Consider the following 20369-nt stretch of genomic DNA (forward strand, 5'->3'; position numbering starts at 1 on the left):
ATTCCCTCTGATGAAATTGAGGAGCTTGGTGGAATTTTGCCATATTCCTATTTTACCTGCACAAGATAAGAGGAATTTTGGAATGGAATGACTCCTTACTTTGTTTACCTTTTGCCCAGAGACCAGACACGCATTTTTGACAAGCCGAATGAAGATTTTCTTCTGAATTAAACGTTTTAATGTTTTTTTAAGTTTCTAAGCTATTTCTACAACATGCCAGGTGTTATACTTGAAAATCTTAGCGGCAGAAAGTTATTCGTGCTTGTATCTATACTTTTAATCGGACAGTTCATCTGTTTCCTGATCGGTGGACTCATTGGTTTGTAACTCAACTATTTATTTCACAAGTACTTAATTTAAGTTTTAAGGAGACCTGATATTGAATATTTAGGGTTTTTGTTTAATTGATGGGCTAATCCACAGATAGAAGACTTTAAGGTGATTCGCCGAGCTCACGAGACGCAGTCAAACTGGCATGCAATATATCGCATCGATTAGGTCAAAAATCTTGGTACTCAGAATTTAAAGTTTTAGCATAAGAAAGGACAGTAGCCCCTGCCCATGAGCCTTCAAAATCAATTTAAACCCCAAACTCTGGCAAAATTCAGAGAGATGAAAACAGAACAGTTTTTGGAAAAAACCTCGCATTCGATACAGAAATCGAATGCAAGGTTTTTTTCCAAACACTAATGGTTCCGCTTTCATTTCTCTGAATTTTTCCGATATTTGGGTTTAGAATGATTCTTTAGGCTTATGCCCAGGAGCTAGAGGTGTCGTCAGATAAGTTGGCCATTGTTTACTTTTGGTTTGCAGGCATTATCGTGTCATTACCATCCACATGAAAACATCCAACTCTCGCAGAAGCGAGAACACAAGCTTGGATAGATTTTACAATACCTTTAAACCTTGGAACACTTCAATTATTAACCACGCAGAAGTCACAACCACATAAAAGTTGCGGATCATAATTGATTAGTAGTTTTTTTACGATGCGATCATGGGACGGATGTCCCTAAGATGGATAGTAGCGAATGATATTAACAAACAAAAGTAGCGAACGCCGCTTTGTGCTGAGACGTAAATTTGTCGTTGACGCTCGCAAACCGAAAGTAAACGATAGCCAACTTATCTGACAACACCTCAATCGACCTTTTGTTTGCCAAAGAAACAAAATCTGCCAAGATTTTTGACCTAATTGATTAGATATATTGCATGCCAGTTCGACCATGTCACTTGAGCTTGACGAATCACCTTTAAGTCCACACTTGTGGTGGTACAACTCGTTTATTTTCGTTCTCGTTGACTGTGAATTGATCTCTTTGCAGTGAATCGTTCAAAACCCTCATTCATTTAATTCATGTTGCCCACATCACTCTCTGATGATTCTGAGGCAAATTGAATGAATTACTCAGAGTGTTAGGTGGCTAGTTCAGCAGAGTAACTTGGCAGATTTTTTTGCCCTATGAAATTGGTGTTGTCTTGGATTTCCAAGGCAGTTATTAGTCTTACTCCACATAAAATTGTAAGAATCTGTAAAACCGTGAGCTGAAAAGTATTTAATGAATTGTGATATTGATCTACGTACTTTCCAAAATTTGCGAGATGACTCACCAAATAAATCGGTAAATGTAGGAAAGCGATTTCCCTTAGGCCATCGTGTCATTAAGTGCAAAATTGGACTTAGTTTGGTCCAAAGGCTCAACAAACAGAAAGCTAGAAAATCATCCTAGGATTGAATTCAGCTGGGTTCCAGTACATTGCAACTTCAATGTAATCCATGAGGTGAACTAATGAGGAAAACCAGTGTTTCATTCAATCACTGATTCGACAATTCAAAGAACTATTAAATATAGTTTCATTCATGACTGGTACGCAAACCCAGCCAAAGCGCCTTAAACTGAAAAATCATTCCAATTTGTGAACTGGTCCCCTTTAATTAGTTATGGTTACATTTGTGACTTATTGCAGTAGTGGATCGGTTATACTGTAGTTACTGGACCTTTTTCACCAGTTGGTAGTTACGGCACAAAAAAAGCATGAATTTATCCATAGGCCAACCACTAAGGAATATTCAGCAAATCATATTGTGACTAGGACTGAACATCTTTGTCATCAGTAATATTTACTGTCTAATCAAGTTGATTAATTTTTTTACCCAGCTCCTACTCCATCAAGCGCAGACACAATTTTAGCAACCAAGTGCCATGATGCTGGAAATAATTCTGATAAATGGTTCTACGTCCGAGGCAAAGGAAAGTGTAATACCATTGAAGATTTGAAATTGAAATATTCTGACACCGAAACTCAAAAACACATGGCAAACCATATCGTTTTTGCTTTTCAGGTATGGTATCAAAGTATATGAAAGGTTTTTTTTCTTTTCTTTTCTCTTAAATACCGTACCAGTGGTGATTCTGTGCTTCCAGTCAAAGCCTCATCTCCCTCAGTCCTTACTGCACAATCAGCCTGGCCAACTGTTGTTTGAGGCCATCAAACTCAGGCTGCTGAGCCAAGAATCGAACCTGTGACCTGGTTGTAGAGCCAGCGCCTCAACCACGACACCACAGGAGGTAAACTAATTTATTTTTATTCTTAATGGGTCTGTTTCAAGCCTAAGTTGGAGCAAAGACATAAATTGTTTTATGGAAATTGACTCAAATATTGCAATAAGTACGTTCGCAGTCTCAGAGTATCTCTTAAACTGAAATTGAAACATTTTTTGAGCTTCCCCCTTCCTAAAGTATGGCATTTGGATATCATTTCATATGGACAAGCCACTTTAGTCTTACAGCTCCTTGCAAAATTCAAATTAGCCACCATCATATGATGCAGGTTTCCGCAGATGATTTCTAAATATTTGAAGCCATTGAGTTTATTTTTTTTAGATTCCAACTCCTCGTGACAATATGGTCTTGGATTATTCCCGTTGGCAACAAAACTTGATAGGTGTCTTAATGTTTGAAGTGGTATACAATCCTGAGGCTGAAATGGGTAAGTTTTTGCTGTTTGTTCTAAACTTAAGGATAACTTATCAGTCAAATTTTAGATGCATTATATTTTGACACTATTTTAGAATTTTTTTATTTTATGTTGCAATAGGCCTCTAGGCAAGGTATGAATTCAAGAACTTTGCAACATCTTTTCTCTTCAAAATTTCAGAGGGAAAACAAATCACACAACGGAAAGTCTGGCAATTAACTCCTGTAGAAGATAGCAGTGTTTACAATTCACTGATTAACTGGCAAAAAAGTCAGCCTTAGTGGTGTAGTCGTCAAGGCAGTTCGCTGCTAACACTGAAGTCCCGGGTTCAATCCCTGGAGGTGACTGATATTTGAGGACACTCAAATATCAGTCATCGTGACCGTGAATGACTCTGCCACTCCAACACCCTGATCCTTCGAGGTAACTGGGTGTAGGAGGGACATAGTCACCCAGTAAGTAATCCGTCTGCCCTGTTCGACTGGGTTGTGAAAAAATCGGTGATCACTCATAGTGTGCACGACTGCCAGCGCTACCTATCAGTGGAGATTGAAACAACACAGTCCAACTTGGTGGAGGCATGACCGTACTTTGCAAATCCGTGCTCTGCAGCATCTGCCACAGTCTTTGATAAAACCTACAGCTGGCTATAAGACTGCCACTGAGCCTTGCGGGAATAAAGAGTATACAGAATGTGTCAATACTACGAAGGTGAGGAGCACAGTCCAACTTTGGGGTGTACGGCGGTAGTAGCCAGTTGCCTTGGCCCCTTGAGGGCCCCTCGCCAGTAAGCCTGGCCCTTACTCACTTATTTTACTGGGGAATATACTGATTACAACGTCTCAATGATGTGCATTAAAAATACCTGATAATATATCACTCAGAAGTTGATTTCAGAACATTCCGTTGTGTGAATTGTTTTCCATGTAAGATTTTGAAGAGAAAACATGCGATGTTTATTTCTATCTCCTGACCATGTTTAGTGGTCCATTAATTAAATTGAATTTTAGATGGAACAGTAATGATGGATTTCATATACCTCAAAGCGAAGAAGCTCATTTATTTTATTTATTTATTAGAATTTGGTACATTAGCCTGAATGATAAAACAGCTTAATAAGAGTCAAATTAAAAACAATTACAAAACTATTGAATTACAAATTTAAAAACTCTTGCACGCTGTAGTATGTGCTTTGTAAGAAGTGTTCTTTTAATTTATTAACAAACGAATTTGGAGACTCAGTTTTGAGGAAAATATCTTTCAACTCCTTAAATTCCTTTAATTTAGCAACCAAATATTTATTTTTAACCTATCTTTTTCATTTTTATTTCATTGCTAATATCTGTGACCACTAACATATCATGCGTAAAAAAATTCTCCTCTAATATTTTATTATTTTTTCAATGTACATAACTCATAGAATTCAGGTTTAAATAATCTGACTTTTATTCATTTATTCAAAAAATTTTAGAGCCCAGAACTGTTATATCCATGGATGCAAGGTTGGGTTATCGAAATTATGGGGATGCAGAAGATGATTGGAAATATTATGCCTCATCGTTTGAAACAAGAACTCTGGACTGCTCAATTGAAGTTGTAAGTAGCCTGAAAAAATCAAATTCTCAAATCAAAGTTTTACAACAGAATAAACAGCATATGACAAGGTCGGAGTTAGCAGAGATGTCTTGGATGCAATGTCATAAAGTTCTGCTCAAAAGGTTATTGATTCAATTTAATTCACTCCGAACTGCAAGACAAAAATACAACCTACGATTTTCTGATCATGAATTCGTTTGTGGGTATCAATCCATTCTGCATTTGCAAGAAGAATTTTGTCATTCGTAAACTTAAATTCTCAGGAAAGTTGCTCATCCGATAAAATTAAATTAAAGTTCAACCAAGTGAGTATTCTGCTCTGGACTTCTATTCATTCTGTTCCGTGAATTAGAGTGAAACCATTAGATTTCTTTGTTGTAAATGTTCTATAATTGCTTGTGTCTATATTTACAGAAAAAAGCAGGTCACCATTATAACTGCTCCATTGTTCCATTGTTTGAGTTGGGGTCACTTCATCATGACTATTATGTCATCAACATCCGGCTTCCTGTAGACAGTGATAGAAAATTGAACCATGGACTTGGATTTGTCACAGACATGTGGCTTGTAGTGAGTAGAACAGTCAATTTTATTCTTATTAAACCGAAACTCACTGTAATGTACAGTTGTAATGGGAGCCAATCCTTAACCAATAGATGCCAGGCAGACAGGTCATACAAGTGAACTTCCATGGTGAAACTGCAGAAATGCGTAACTTGGTCCGCGACATTGTAGACTTACTGTCGTACTTTATTTTCTACATGGAAAACTACTTAATGTCATTTTTTTTGAAACTTCAGTCATTTTTCTTTTCTCTGTGAAGAATATTCTTTGAAAAGTTCAAGTCATTATTTTGGTTTCTTCTCTTTTTAAGAAATAAAATTGGAGCGTTAGCATTTTTGCAGTTTCACTGTCAATATGGGCTGTAATTCTCAGAAGGGAATAAAGTAGTATCATCTGTTGCCAAATTTTTTTTGGATACCTAATGTTTTATAAGAGAAAATTTGTACCAATTCTCTTGAAAATTTCAGTGAATTTGCACTAAGTCATAGTAGAAATTCCCTGAAACTCGCCCAAATCGGTCAACAAGCAAACAATTGGTACAACCATGCTCTTGAGAAAAAACAAAATGTACCAAGAAATTTCTCATCAACTTGTCTCTCAATTCCCTTTTGAGAATCACTACTTAGATGATTCGATTAAAATTTGAAGCATTCTTTGGAAATGTTCCTTCCATTTGTAACTGGACAGGTTAACAAGTCGAATTTTTTCACAGAAATGTATTTGCGATCATCCAAGGGAAAGAAGAGTGGGCATAAGTCCATGGAGGCAAACTTTAGAGGAGAGCTTTTTTTCTCAATTTGTGTAGAAAAATTGCCTAGTTTGGCTGAAAAAGATTCCTAGTTGCTTGCAGAAAATTCTCTTCAGTACCCCGAAGAACATCAAAGAGTAAGCGATCAAATTAATTTTTTTGCCACAATATCTAATGTTGGATCTTATCTAATAGGCCATCAACCAGAACGGCGGTTACACAAAAGTCTGGATGTCCATGAAGGTAACTTTCTTCCCAATCATTGTTGCGATCATGATTTGGTCGTGGAATCGGATTCATCAATTATCCCGGTCACCTGTTCTCCTTGAATACATGCTACTGTTCCTTGGTTGTGCTTTAACTTTCTTGAATAGTAAGTAACATAGCTTGCTGTGTTTTATAGTTAATATGGAAAAACAAGTTTACTTTGTGCAGCTTTTTGATGCATTAGATTCTGTTACTACTCTTTTGCTCACTTTCAGATGGATTGAACGGTAAAATTTAGGCAAGGAAAAATTGAATATCTGCTTAGGTACTCAGCAAAATGCCTAATTTGAATATCAGCCTGTCATCTGCACTTCTTATTGTCGTGCTTTCAGTCCACGAGAAGTCAGATCGATTCACCACATGATCAAAATATGAAATGCCTCCAGAAGATACTCGTTAATTTTTGTGCTTATCGATTTATTTTTTGCCCGATGTGGCAATAGCGCAGAAATGTTTTGACTAAGTAACAGATACAAGATGCAACCAATTGGTATCGTGCAATAAAGAGACGACCGCAAAAAGCTGTCTTATAAATATGAGTTTAGGGTGCAAAATTGCTGGCAACTTGTAAATAAAGGGGAAAAAGTAGGTCATCCATTTAAAAATTTCAGGGGATAAGGGGAATTTTATATAGGAAGACCAGTTTGAAAAATGGGGAGGCTAAGAACTTTCTGCGCCCTTGTAATGTGACAATAATCATAATCCACGATCTGTTAAATAGTTTTTGCGACTGTCTGGCACTATGCAACAAATGCAGTCTGCTGCTCTGCAATTTCATGTGTTCATTTTGGATGATATCAACTCATCTGGAGCATGTATGACCTACACTACAGCAATTGCACATACAAAATGTAATCTGAAAATTCTTTACTTTTTCAATCATGAGATCGTAGAATATCATACACAATCATCAAAAGACACAAAAATAAGTTGCTGAATAAAAAAAGATGCTTTCTGAGCTTTAAAATTCCATCAAGGTTTAAGGTTGTCGATTGATTATTGAATCATTATGCTCATCTTTGTGATGCTATTCATCGATCAAGATTATTCAATAAAAATTTAACAATTCAGACGCTGAACTGTACGGTATGAATTGAAGGTGATTAAAATGTCTCCGTTTGATTTTACCGAGCTAATGAAGATAGGAAGACTGATTTGACGCATCTGCTGCAACTGGAATACCAGAACTTGACTCTTGAAAAATTATTACTTTATTTTCAGAAATTTTGAATGTGTCAGGTACCAGTACTGAAGGAAAAATTGTTTAAGGTTTCGTCAACTTGTACTTTAAATCTCCTATTTTTAATTCAATTTTTTCTTATTTTTTTTGCAATGCCCTGTAGTGCCGCTTGAACTTTTCACATTGCTGTTTGACTTACCATTCATGCTACTTTTTGGAGACATTCGTCAAGGCATATTTTATGCAGCTCTCCTTTCCTTTTGGCTTGTCTTTGCCGGGGAACATTTAATGGTAAGCCATCAATTGTCAGTTTATTCAACTATTATTCCATTATTGTATTTTTGTTTTACTTTTTCGTATCAAAGGAAAAAGGAAAGTATAAACAACTTTTATACCTTCAAATTCATTTAAACATACTTAACCCACTGTTTAAATCCTAATTTATCACTCAATAATGTATGCCCTCAATACCTGTAGACAAATATGGACTCCAAGCACAAGGAAATTCAGCAAGTTTTTTGAAATTTTTAATTGCGTCTGCATTATTTTAAATATCTTGAAATTATCGTTTGGGCCTTCCTGAAAAGAATAATTCTTGTAATCTGTATGATACTTTCAATTTGAAATCCTGACAGTGAATGTCAGATAAAGTTTGAGACTGTCAACTTTTGCTAATTGACATTCAAGCACAAATCTTATCAATTTGAAACAGAACTAGGCTAAAAAAAACTTGAGTCTCTGAACGAACATTATTTTTCATTTAAAATTAAATTAAATTTCTAACTCTGACCTAAAGATTTTAACCCTCGTTGGTTTGATATTTATTTTGATTTGTTTAAGAAATTTTTGTAGGAAGAATTCTCTTTTACTTTAAATTCCAATAATCTAATCTATCATGTTTTTTTTTTTTCTTTTTTCATGTCGCCCTGTCAATTTGCAGATTCAGGTAAAAGTTTAATTTATATTTATTTTTTGGGGGGGAGGGGGGAGGAGTGTGCCAGTGAAACTTGCTTTTATCGGAATGTCGCAAAATCTTCTGATATTAAGGTCCTCTGATGAAAGAGGCAACAAATAAAATCGATTTTTGCTGTTTTTTGCACGAATTCCTCCGAAAATTTGATTTTATACTGTCTGATTGTCAATTTCATATCAAGCGTGATATACAGAGTGCCTACTGGTCTAGATAATCCATAAACACGGAACTGTCCAAGAATTAGGGGGAAAGTCAAGGACTTTTATGAGAAGATCAGGAATTTGAAACCTAAAATTTAGAAAACAACAAGGATAGCGGTACGATCAAGCCAAGTCTCAGACTGATTCTGGGTTTGGTGCTCCAAATCATGTTTTAAACAGCAAGTAGAGAAATAATTCTCAATAAGGAATCGCTATTTTAGTCAATTGAATGACATAATATTTGAAGAAAGAAAGTTGACAAGTAACCGTCATTAGCAGTAAAATTATTGAAAAAAATCAGGGAATTTTGGTCAGGAAATATCAGGAAAGTTGGGGAATTTCTTTTCTTCCTAGTTTGTAGACACCCTGATGAGGCTAATTGTTGTCGTTGTTGTTGTCCACCCCCCCCCCCCACTCTCATGCTTTAAGCATGTTGAGCATGTACACATAACCCAATTTTTTCCCAAAAGCTAACTTTCGATTCCAGCCCCAAGCTACAAACACACCCCTTCGGCCTTCTTTTTGTTGATTGCTTCCCACCGGACTGTATTAATTCTTCATTCATGAATGATAATTGCCACTAACCAGATGGAAAGGGGATCTTACAATATTAAGATGTGGTGTCACTGCAATCACAACATGTTGTATAATTTGTTAATATCATTCATGAATTCACTCTACATTTTTATTTTGATCCTACAGGATGAACAGAAAAATCACCTTCGCATGTACTGGAAGCATTTGAGTGGTGTTGCCATTGGCTGCATTTCATTGTTTATCTTTGATTTGTGCGAGCGAGGCATTCAACTGCGAAACCCTTTCTACTCAATCTGGGTCACTGATCTCGGCACTCATCTAGCTGTATCCTTTCAAACTCTTCCATTCGATGAGCACGTTCAGTATTTTTCAATCGTTGCATTTTTAAACAGGACAAGGAATGATGTTCATCTCTTCTCCTTTGAAAAGATAAAATAGAAGCGGAGATTCTAAACGCCGTATACAAGATACATGGTTTGGGAGTTTCACTGTTGATGTATCATTTATGTAGCTGAACTTTTTCTGTGATTTTTATTTCTTATTTTTTTATTTTTTTTTATCTCTGTTGTCCTGTATGAACCATTGCTGTAGAATCTGAAAATGAAGCATTAAAGAACAAAATCAGATCATTCACTCAGGATCAATTTTAGTTTCACTGTAGAGAATCGCTTTTCCTCTCATCCAATTGCTTTTAAGCAATTCAACGCGTAAGCATGATCGCTTCTTCCGATCAATTCACTACTCTAAAGATCTATGGTTCACCCGTTTGATCGAAGCGAAAATATTGCGATCTATCTTATACTTCAAATAGTCCGTTTCTGTTGAAATACTTCTTGACGAAAGAACAGTTCAAATGAGCGCAAAAAAAAAATTAATAATTAATTAAATTAATTAATTTCATAAATCCGAGCTCATTTCAAGTGCATCTCATTTAACTTTTGGGTAATTATTAATGAATAAACAGTTTTTATGTGCGTTCAAAGTTTTATATGTCGATTAATCGATACTCGATTGTGAGGTTATGAAAAATCTAAAAAGAACTCAGCTGATTTAAGACGTATTAATTTTTGCTCTCAAGGCATTGCCATATTTCAACTCGCCCCCGGTCGATTAAATTTAACAGATAATCTATTCGAGGGAACATTGAATCGCTTCCTTATTCGGCACCTGGGGGCCGGAGGTGTCCGCTTTTTTTTCCTTCCTACTGTTTGTAAAACTTAATCAAACAATTTCAGTTTCTGCAGTGGCTTGACAATGAGGCAGCATTGAATTTTTTATCCTATAACAATATCTCTTTTTCAGAGGTAAAGTTTTTTATGAGAATTTACAATGGTTTTATCCTTGACTTTACATTTCAATGACAGCTTACATTCATAATCCTGGCAGGAATTTCGGCTGCTCTCTACTTTTTCTTCCTGTCTTACATGATCTGGCAAGTTTTTACAAACATCAGTGTGAAACGAGCAACCTTACCTAACATGTCGAACGTCCGTCGTTTGCACTACGAAGGTATCATCTACCGCTTCAAGTTCCTCATGCTGGCCACACTGCTTTGTGCGGCCATGACTGTGATTGGCTTCATTCTTGACCAGGTCAGATTTTTGTCTTGATATGCTCCATTGTCAAAGTCAATAAAGCGAACGAGCATTTTTTAGACGGGGGCTCTGTCCCTCACCTTGAATCTTTCTACAAGTGAGCCAAAATACCTCATTTGTGGATACTTTCAAAACTTATAAATGTGACTAACCGTGTAAAATTAATGCAGTAACCTTATTTTAATCAGTGAGAACGAAAACACACCAACTCGGTAACTCGAAAATGCTTAATTTTCATTAAAGACAATCAATTTTAATAAGGGTCATTGAAGTTACGGCATTTGTTCAGACTGGGACCTTTAAAGTGTCCTTAAGTACTTTTCTTTCGACACCAAAAATATTTTTCTTAGACTAACTTCTACACTTACTGTACAGTTTTGTGTGGGTCTTGATTATTTTAATTTTTCGAGTTGGTGTGTTTTCGTTCTCACTGATTCATTTAGGAGTATGATGTTTACTCGCAGTACCAACTCTCATGAACACGTCTTAATCGTTGCGAACTTTGCCTCTGGGGAACAATTCATCAGATAGTATTTTCCAGTGTTATTGAATAACTAAAATTACTCACTGATTCTAGGGTTCATACGAGAAAGTACACATGTCAGTGAACCAACGCCACTTTTTCCCACATGTAATTCCATAATCTAACCCTTTATAATTTTTCGTTGTTCTGTCTTTGAATTTATTATGATAGTCTGTTTTATTCACCACAGATTTCTGAAGGGAGATGGAAGTGGGATGAAGATCTTTACTTGGAATACACCTCAGCTGTTCACACGGGCGTTTATGGAATGTGGAATATCTACATTTTTGCTTTGATTGTACTCTACTCCCCGTCCCATAAGCAGTGGCCCTCCGAAGCTGGTAAGTTTGTTCGGAGTTTTTTGGTTCTTCTGCTGTTTAATTGGATTGCATTTTGCAAAAAGGAACCACTAGCATTGCAATGTTGCTAAGATTGTGCAACTTCTTTTGTCTTGGAGGAAAAACCCGATTATCCATTAATAGTTTTTATTTTACTCGCTAAAAACTGTGAATTTAAGACAAAAATTACCATCTAAATTTCATAGTTTTTCACGATTTCCGCAATTTTATTGCAGAGGATGAAGTTGCACAATCTTAGCATCATTGCAATACTAGTGGTTCCTTTTTGCAAAATGCAATCCAATTTATAAGAGACTTTGTGTCGAATGGTACGAATTTTGTTGAAAATGGAGAGAGATAGATGCCCTCCAAGAGTTACTGTTGTGCTACACAAGTAGACTAATGAAACTGTGTATTCAAAGATTTTTCCAAAAATTTTTAAGGGAGTGCCTTAGAAATAATGGTCCATTGTCTGATCAAAGCATTTCAAGAATTTCTCCTCTACACTTTAGGATATGGTCGTATCGACTCAATATTGGATGTTTTTGTATTTCTACCATTTAACCAATGTTAATTGTGAACTTTCATATCTTATTGAGGAGTTAATTTCCAGACTTCCCGTTGTGTGAATTGTTTTGCTCATGAAATTTTGAAGTGAAAATATGTTGCTTATTGCTGTAATAACCTTGTTTAGTGGGCCATTTGAAACGCCAATTTGCATCTGTTGGCTCACCTCCTTCAGTGAGTTTTATATTAGTAAAAAACCTTTCTTGTTTTTACAGATTTAGCAAGTACCACAGAGATCGAATTCAATGAAATCTCATCCTTGACATCATTCTCAAGAAAAGCAGCCTTGGATTAAGTAACTCAATCTGTAAGTCTTACATGCATACACTTTTTTTAATCTCATCCCTAGTCATGTGAAATTAAGGTGTCATTTAGTTGACGTTTTTATGTCATTGAAGAAAGTAGGTTCAAATTTGAAAATTTGCATCAAAGACGATAGCTGAAAAACGTTTATCTGCAATGAAAAACGGGCAATTCACCTCTTACATTTCATTCATTCATTCATTGATTCTCTTTCATTTTGTACATTAGAAACAGTTGCAGGATAAGGGACCAAAGTCTACAGAGGCAAGATTCTCTGTAGGATGATTTTTATTCAGCTACATTGAAAAATCGGATCTTGAGGGCTTATGGGGAAACTCTCCCAATGTCCTCCCCATTAATTTCAATTTAGTATTTTTGTACTCACCGTATTTATCACAGTATTTTATATTACCTGAGGGTCTTGGAGGACAAGGCACATACATTACTTAAGTGCAGTTTTTGAAAAAAATTGAGATATTAACGATTTCAAGTAAAACTAGTCTTAATGCATATTCTGTGATAAATTCGCTCCGAAATTCCAATTTGTAAGCATCCAAAAGTCAGTTTGAACTTTCTTCTGTACATAAGGATCCATATTATTTCAAAACTTCCAACATGTATTTCTCGAAGTAGCAAAAACTGCTCTTATGCGCCTTATCCTCCAAGTCCCTCCTATTCTTTCATTGAATTTCCACCATTTTTGGTGAAGCAATGATTTTATCTGTGATTTTTATCGTTCTTGCAGTGTGATTTGGTTCCGATTCCCCTTCGATAGCAATGTTTCTCAATTTTGGCAAGGCAACAACAGAGGTTAACCAGTGAAAATTAGATTAAGTTGTATTTATTCAATGTTTGTTGACACGATTTCTTTACAAATTGATCAAAATCTTTTTTATATAATTTACTCAGTTTTGTATCAATCATAAAGGTTTCCCCCTTCCTTTTCATTGTGTTTCAAACCTGGAGCTTTTTAAGATATTGATCAACGTTATCATCAGCCATGCACTATTGTGTAGCTTAAAAAGAGATCCACAATTTTTCACTTTTATCAAGTAATTATAAAATCCATAATAGAGCAGAGTTCAGTTACTATAATAACAAAGAGTGTAATTTGGGAATGCACTTCATTTTTCGGTAAAAATGTGTGGAAACAAACCAGTATTCAGTTTGTATTGGTCGTGACTAATCAAACAACGTTTAAAGTTTGAAAAATGGTGAATGGGCCTTATTGGCAGAGTACTGGAAGTGAATCTCAAAAATTTGAATTCGAATTTTTAAATTGTTTTTATTTTGTAGCACTACGGTGTGCGTAAAAGTATTTACCCGGCCGTCTCCTAGTGTTCTAGGTATAGTCAAGAAGTCAAAATGCAATTTTCTTGCACTCATGGAAAAAAAGGGAGAGAATTCTCATTGACCGTTGGTAATTTAAATAAGCTTTGACGTTTATTTTCTTCATCAGTCATTACATTTTGAGACAATTATGGAAAACTTTTTAATATAGGACCAAATTTAGTTGCAACATAATATGTGCCAAGTTTTTTTCTTTGTTGTGTATCATTAGTTTATTTTATGAATGATGAAAAAATTATCCAATTACAAATAATCAGTGAAACCCATAATTTTTAACTTTTATTTTGGAGTTAAAAAAAAATGTACACATGAATTGACTTGCTTTGAGAATGTTCCAATTGTAGCAATGGTTTTGTGAATTCGTCCATTATTTCCTTTTATCTAATAGTTCGTAAAGTTAGACTAAATAATGTTTTCGACAAAAAGCTCTGAAATGAAGAATGTATCAAAATATTTCCTATTTTAAACTGAATTCAACTGTGATAATGAAAATACTTCAATGCATTTTAGTTTTATTTTCTTCCCATGATTGATGATAGACCTTTTTGATTCTGACCCTTGTAATTTTAGAGTTTTTTATATTATTATCATTAGTGGATTTTTTTACTATGTATAATTCCATTTCTCCTGGCCATCAAGCTCAGTATGAATGAATTTTGTCAGTATTCAACTTGCCTGTATTTATTTTAAATGATTAAGAATTGTTCCTACTACTACAGCATTACTGAAATAATGCCCTTTACTTCAACACAGATGTTCATAATGAAAAGTAGGAAACGTATACTCCCCTAATATCAGTATTTTAGATAGTATTAATACTTTTCCTCTCTAAAATATTGTGCGAGCACCTCTCTTTTGCTCTGTGTATCTTTTGGAATGTATACTTTATTCTACAGCAATGATATGGCTTCTGTCAGTTCACCAAAATCCAATTCACGCTATTCAATTTTTCATCCAACTCCTCTTCCCCTCTTATTGTATAGAAAGTTGGATTGTTTGATATTAACGCAAGCAAAAAACAATTTGATGGAAAGTTGAATGGGAACTTGAATTTGATGTCGCAAACAACTTGAAAGAAAAGTTGAAACAAAATCTTTTGATCAATATTAGCCGAAGCTGTATCTTCACGAACTGAAAGCTGACAGATATCCGAATTCTGTTTGGTGATATCCCCTAGCAATGGCAATTGAATGAAATTTTGTTGCATCCAACCTCTCATCCAACCTTTCCTCCGCTTTTGTTGGATGAATAGTGTAAATTTGGCTTAAATCACTAAAACCTGACAAAGTCAATTGTTTGATATTTTTTAAAATGTGTGAGCATTTCCTTACAGGATGAGAAACCTGTATCCTAGAAGAGATCAAAGCTTTTGATAGGACTAAAATTTATTTTTTTGCGTTTGGCTGCAAATTTTATTTTTTAATAGTTGAGCGAATCGGTGAATGGAAATTAGGGCAACTATATCAATGCAGCTGGAAAGTCTAACTGTGAAGCGCTAATGTGGTGCTTAAGTTTCTTTGTCTCCATAGCTTTATGAGTGTAAAATTTTGCAGTGGATTCTCTTTTTTACAAATAGCGATCATTAGCCTCTACTTATTATTTAGATTAGAATATAATTCAAAGACCAGCTTTTTAGTGAGCGTTTTTCATGGTACTTCTAGTTTTCTTTTATATCTTTTTTGTACTGAATATACCTTTCACTTGTGTAAACTGTTGTTAGCATAATTTTTCTGTATGAATTACTGTACCTCCTGAGAAGGAATTTAAATTCTCCAATAGAAGTTTTACATCATCCGATTCCGCATACTTTTTTTTACCTCTTTGATAATTTGTTTGTCAATAGCTGAAATGGAAGTATAGGTCAAAATTTGACAGTAAAAATTGAAAAGCATACATCTCGACTTAAAAGTTAGCAGATTTTTCATCTTGGTAAGTTTTTTTTTTAAAAAAAAATATTGGACATTCTTTCTTGGAATTTTTTCCTTCATCCGAAGAAGAATGTTTTTTGAAACTTTTAAACGATAACATTCCCTTGTTTTTTTGTGGAAACATGAAACAAGAGCAGAGATTGTGAAATGTCACAGCTTCGGTTTTTTAACTTTCACAACTATATCAATGACTACACAATATTCTTAAAAATAGAACAACTTAAGTCAGAACATTTGTAAATTTAACAGAATTTTGATCAAATTTATACTTTTCGAAAGAAACAAAAAGGCATTGTTTTTTTTTACTCTTTAGCAGGTCAATAGGTATAATCAAAAATGGTTAAGTTTTTTTCGTGAGTAGTTATTTTTTTATTTCTTTTTTTACCCCTTATTTTGCATTGTCGAATTCATCAGTCAAGGAGGGAAACATAACAAGAACAACTAACCTCCTCATTAAAGACTTTACTTTTGTAATATTTTAGTTAACAAATTACAATAAAAACAATTTTCGTAAAAATTTCCCGATGAAAAATATTTCTAAATTGAGGGGACAAACTTTTCTAAAGACTTTGATTTCCTGTTAACTGAACTGATAAAAAAGAAAAAATCCCTTCAGCATCACTCAAATTTGAGATCTTGTGACACCAGAGGGACAAAATATTGAAATACTGCTAAGATCTGGGAATATTTACGTTTTAAAACGACATAACTTTCAGCCCAAGGACAGGCTGTGTTTTATCATTTAATTTTTTTTTTGGCTCAGTAAAAACCCCTATAATATGAGTAGATCATACGCCACCACGCACCGTCCCACTTTTCGAGTGATAATCAAAATCATACTCCTTACTTTGTGCAGTACAAATATGGACTTACCGTTACCTCACGAGGATGCCTCACTTCAGAATTTCTTCAAGGATACTAACCTTTCTACTGTAAACCTAAAATCAGTATTTTGAGAAATTCCTTTAGCTTTCAGCACTGATTAACCTCTTAGAAAATACAAACAAAACAAAATAGCAATAAGTCTATTTAGACTCTCAATTAAGAAAATATATATTCTAAAGAAAAACTTCCACATCCCGTGCCTTTTTAAATTATTCCAATTACACTAAGTGAATGATAGACTCACCTAAATAATGATTGAAACTATCTTGAGGATAGTTCACCATGAACACTTTTCCTCACCTGCGTAAATTTGAAACATACGCAAATCAGATGATTTTAAAGACCTTATATAAGTTTCAATTTTGGTTTTTTGGAGAAAAATTAAGTTATAATCTGCCTCTCAATACAGGTTGTTTGAAAGAGTATACTCGAAGATTCTCATGAAAAGTAGCAGGATGACACCTAGGAGATTACACAAAAACAAGGATACACTCCTAGAGACAAAAATTACTCAAAGCATATTTGTTCGGTTACAAGAGAAGAATTCTTCTCCTAGTGTCCTTTTAAAAGAAAACTTTGCACCTTCATCTTGAAAACAGCAAAATACTTTCTCTTGAGCAGTTTATAAAGTTTTAGACACGTCAGTTCTTCTTAGAACTATGATGGATCCCAACTACGATGAATTGGTACAAACTCAACAACTGATCCTCGATTCAAACACTGATGGGTTGCATTACACCCGAACAGATCCAAATTGAAATTATCCATAGTTGAATTTCCTCTTGATCAAGCAGGATCATTCCTCTTCTATGATGCATTGTTCGACTAAACTTCGAAGATTTGGATTCTCCATTGCAGCAGCTACACGTTCTTTATCATTAATTTGTTTGTTAACTGAAAAAAAAAAGAGGAAAATAATAGTTTACATTGGTAAAAAGGAAGGACATGTTGGACACCATAAGGGGTGTTTCATCAGTCATCTTTCAAAACAATGGATATTTCAGCAGCTTGAGGTATATTTTACAAGTATGCCCGGACAGAAACTTACCTCAAGCATTTGCGCTTGAATGCAGCTGTGCTGCGCTTGAATGAAGCATTTAAGCTTGCGTCTTTTTTTATGGCGTAGCCCACCGAAGATGAGCTAGGATTTTCTGCTGTCCAAAATGTAATTTTCTTCATTGAAAGATGGACTAAAAATTAAAGAATTAGAATTAACATAACTACGATTGGATTTGGATATATCTATTTCACAGTGGTAATGACACCATGCTTGATCTTAATGTAGAGGAAGGGCTTTTTTCAAAAACTTTGCAGCATTCTCTTTCTCCCATTCAGCAATTAATGCAAATAAATAGTTAGAAATGAAACAGGCTGGTACATCAACTCCAACAATGAAGCTCATAATTTCACTCCGATAAAAATTCAGTATCTGAAATAAACTTGGGTGCTTCTCTTGTTCCTAATGACGGATTGTCAATTATTTCAATAATGCTACGAATCAGAACTTTATTAATAGCACTTTTCCAAAATAAACAATTTAGAATCATCATTATTGTTTTAGAGGATAGCAGAGGTTTAAGAAACAATAGGAATGAAGTACATACTTTCTTCTTCAGTTGAATGGGTGCCTTCTTTGATGTAGATATCTAATTTGAAAGGATCGACTAGTGCACGCTCTAACTTGATACGTATGCATAATCCGATGATTGTTGCTAAATTACAGTGAGGCACTGTTGGATTAAATTCAACCTGAATTACAGATATGCAGCTGGGAGTGCTTGGCTTAATCTGGAAATTAATGAGACGAACATTAACAAACAATTGAAAATCAATAGGAATGAAGTACATACTTCCTTCTTCAGTTGAATGGGTGCCTTCTTTGACGCCGCATTCTCCCAGCAATTTGTGAGTTGATTTACAAATAAACTGCATGAATTATTGGACATGTATAAATTCAGAAATGTTTGATGCTGATACACGAAACATGAAATATTAAATCCATGCCTTTTCCTTTTCCCTTGTTTTTGCATCCTGGATTTTTAGAGCAAAATATTTTGATAGCATAAAGGTGGGTGGTGGGTACTTAGAAATCTGAGCTTGTGTGGTCCCTTCATACAGTTTCCAACAAAATTGTCAATACACAGGAGAAAAAAAAAGATCCAGGTAGACTTTTCGATGGAGGTCATCCATTTTTTTGAAAACCTTTGCTGAGCTGAACTTACTTTAATGGAATCCTCACTAACGACCTCTAATTCTTCTAAAGTGGCAGGTTTTTCAGGGTCTTTGATGTTCCTGATAAAATCTGCAAAAAAGAAGGATGAAAAATAATGAAAATCAAGAGTTTGATTATCTTGTGAAAACAAAAACTATTTGTGAATCATAACACCTTACATATGCTCTTCCAAGGATGAAATTTTTTCAGAGGGTGATCAGAGACTCTGGGCTAATTGCAGGGCTCGATTCAAATACAGACTATTTACGAGTGAACGTATTTATGCTAAATCGAACTATGTGCAAGTGGAAAGATGGGGTGCCCTCAACAGTGGTCGGGCTATAAAAATGAATGGGGATTTCACAGTGCCAGTGACATCAGCGGCGACGATTGAGACGCATAGCAGTGACAAGCTCGTCATCGGGACGCTTTAACTCATGAGCCCTGTCCACAATGCTCTTGTCATGTGTCCGCGGCCCTTGAGTTAGCGCTCAGTTCCTTTTGATTTAATGTCAAATCCCGCTTTTCCATTTTCTCAAAAGGAACTATATCCACTTTTACATTGTTTCTTATGCAGCTTCCACGAGCACACCCCATCTTTCCTCTTGCATGGAATTCCTTTTAGCATAAGTGCGTCCAAGTATAATTTCTTAGCAACTATCACTCAGATGCTTTTTTGCTTTTTATAAGTATTTAGGTATGTTTCGATTGGTTCCTTTCTAAACTTTCAGAAAACTGAAAAACAAATAGAATATTTAGCTGGAATATTTGATTTCGAATTTTTGCTTTCAGAATGTTTTGCTATTTTTTGGGGGTTTGAATGAACCTAAGACTTGTCGCAAATTTTCAGTGCCAGGGTAATTCTCTGCTATTTCTACTATTCCTGTCACACAGGCTTTCTGGCACACATATCAATCAACAGAGTTCAGGTAAATTATTTTTGATACAGAATAATTTCCTGAGTCAGACACATACCTACTCGGAAAGCATCATAGACCCAAACCTCCATTTCCTGGCAGACAGAGAAGGGCGGAATATCTCAACTCTGTCCCTGTCACACAACTGAGGTTCCGCAATTCAAACGGCTGGAGAGTGCTGGAAACCCAAGCTAACCTACTTGAACTTGACATTATTAGATTATATGGATCCTCTACTTTTATTTTCTTATTTTGCTTTGAGCATACTGACAATATTCCCATCGTGAGACGAGGTAAAGACTTGTCACAGGATTTTCATTTCAAATCAGTCCCCCAACTTTTTGTTTCATGGGAGCCACCAGGGCCGCTATTTGTAGAAAACAAGTGGTTGTTGTTATTCAGTGTGATCCTCTTACCTCACCTAATATGTCCAAACCCTGTGATAACTGACAAGAACGTGTTTGGATATTTTGTTTAAGTGTGAACATTAAAATCATGGTGAACCAGCTCAATTCTGTCACTGTATTACTATAAGGTAAACTTCATCAAAATTCAACTGTTTTGTTATGTTTCACACCAAATTTTTTCAGGGTGTTAGTTGCTGAATGCTAGACATTGTGTCTGAACAAACGGAACCAGGTAGCCATACAGTAAGTAATTATAATCCTTCAAGGTCTCAAATTGGCATATAGCGATTGAACAGTTGT

General features: G+C 35.2%; 2 protein-coding genes across 2 annotated transcripts; one reads left to right on the plus strand and one right to left on the minus strand.

Annotated features, from left to right (window-relative positions):
- The first annotated feature begins 95 nt into the window (after positions 1–95).
- On the plus strand, positions 96–15517 carry wls (Wnt ligand secretion mediator). The gene is made up of 13 exons (XM_019040565.2): positions 96–319; positions 2160–2344; positions 2886–2991; positions 4451–4575; positions 4990–5145; positions 6083–6260; positions 7498–7625; positions 8275–8280; positions 9210–9368; positions 10409–10636; positions 11353–11503; positions 12283–12374; positions 13116–15517. The coding sequence occupies exons 1-12, from the start codon at positions 214–216 to the stop codon at positions 12360–12362; spliced, it is 1608 nt and encodes a 535-aa protein (XP_018896110.1). The 5' UTR covers positions 96–213; the 3' UTR covers positions 12363–12374; positions 13116–15517.
- Positions 15518–16095: 578 nt separating this feature from the next.
- galla-1 (cytosolic iron-sulfur assembly component galla-1) lies at positions 16096–18835 on the minus strand (the record flags this gene model as incomplete). The annotated part of the gene is given in 3 exon segments (XM_072305542.1): positions 16096–17427; positions 18138–18321; positions 18756–18835. Coding segments are annotated over 3 exon segments (362 nt in total), but the record flags the coding sequence as incomplete, so codon positions are not given.
- Between the last annotated feature and the right edge of the window lie 1534 nt (positions 18836–20369).

This window comes from Bemisia tabaci, chromosome 10, assembly GCF_918797505.1.
Source record: "Bemisia tabaci chromosome 10, PGI_BMITA_v3".
Classification (NCBI taxonomy): Eukaryota; Metazoa; Arthropoda; class Insecta; order Hemiptera; family Aleyrodidae; genus Bemisia; species Bemisia tabaci.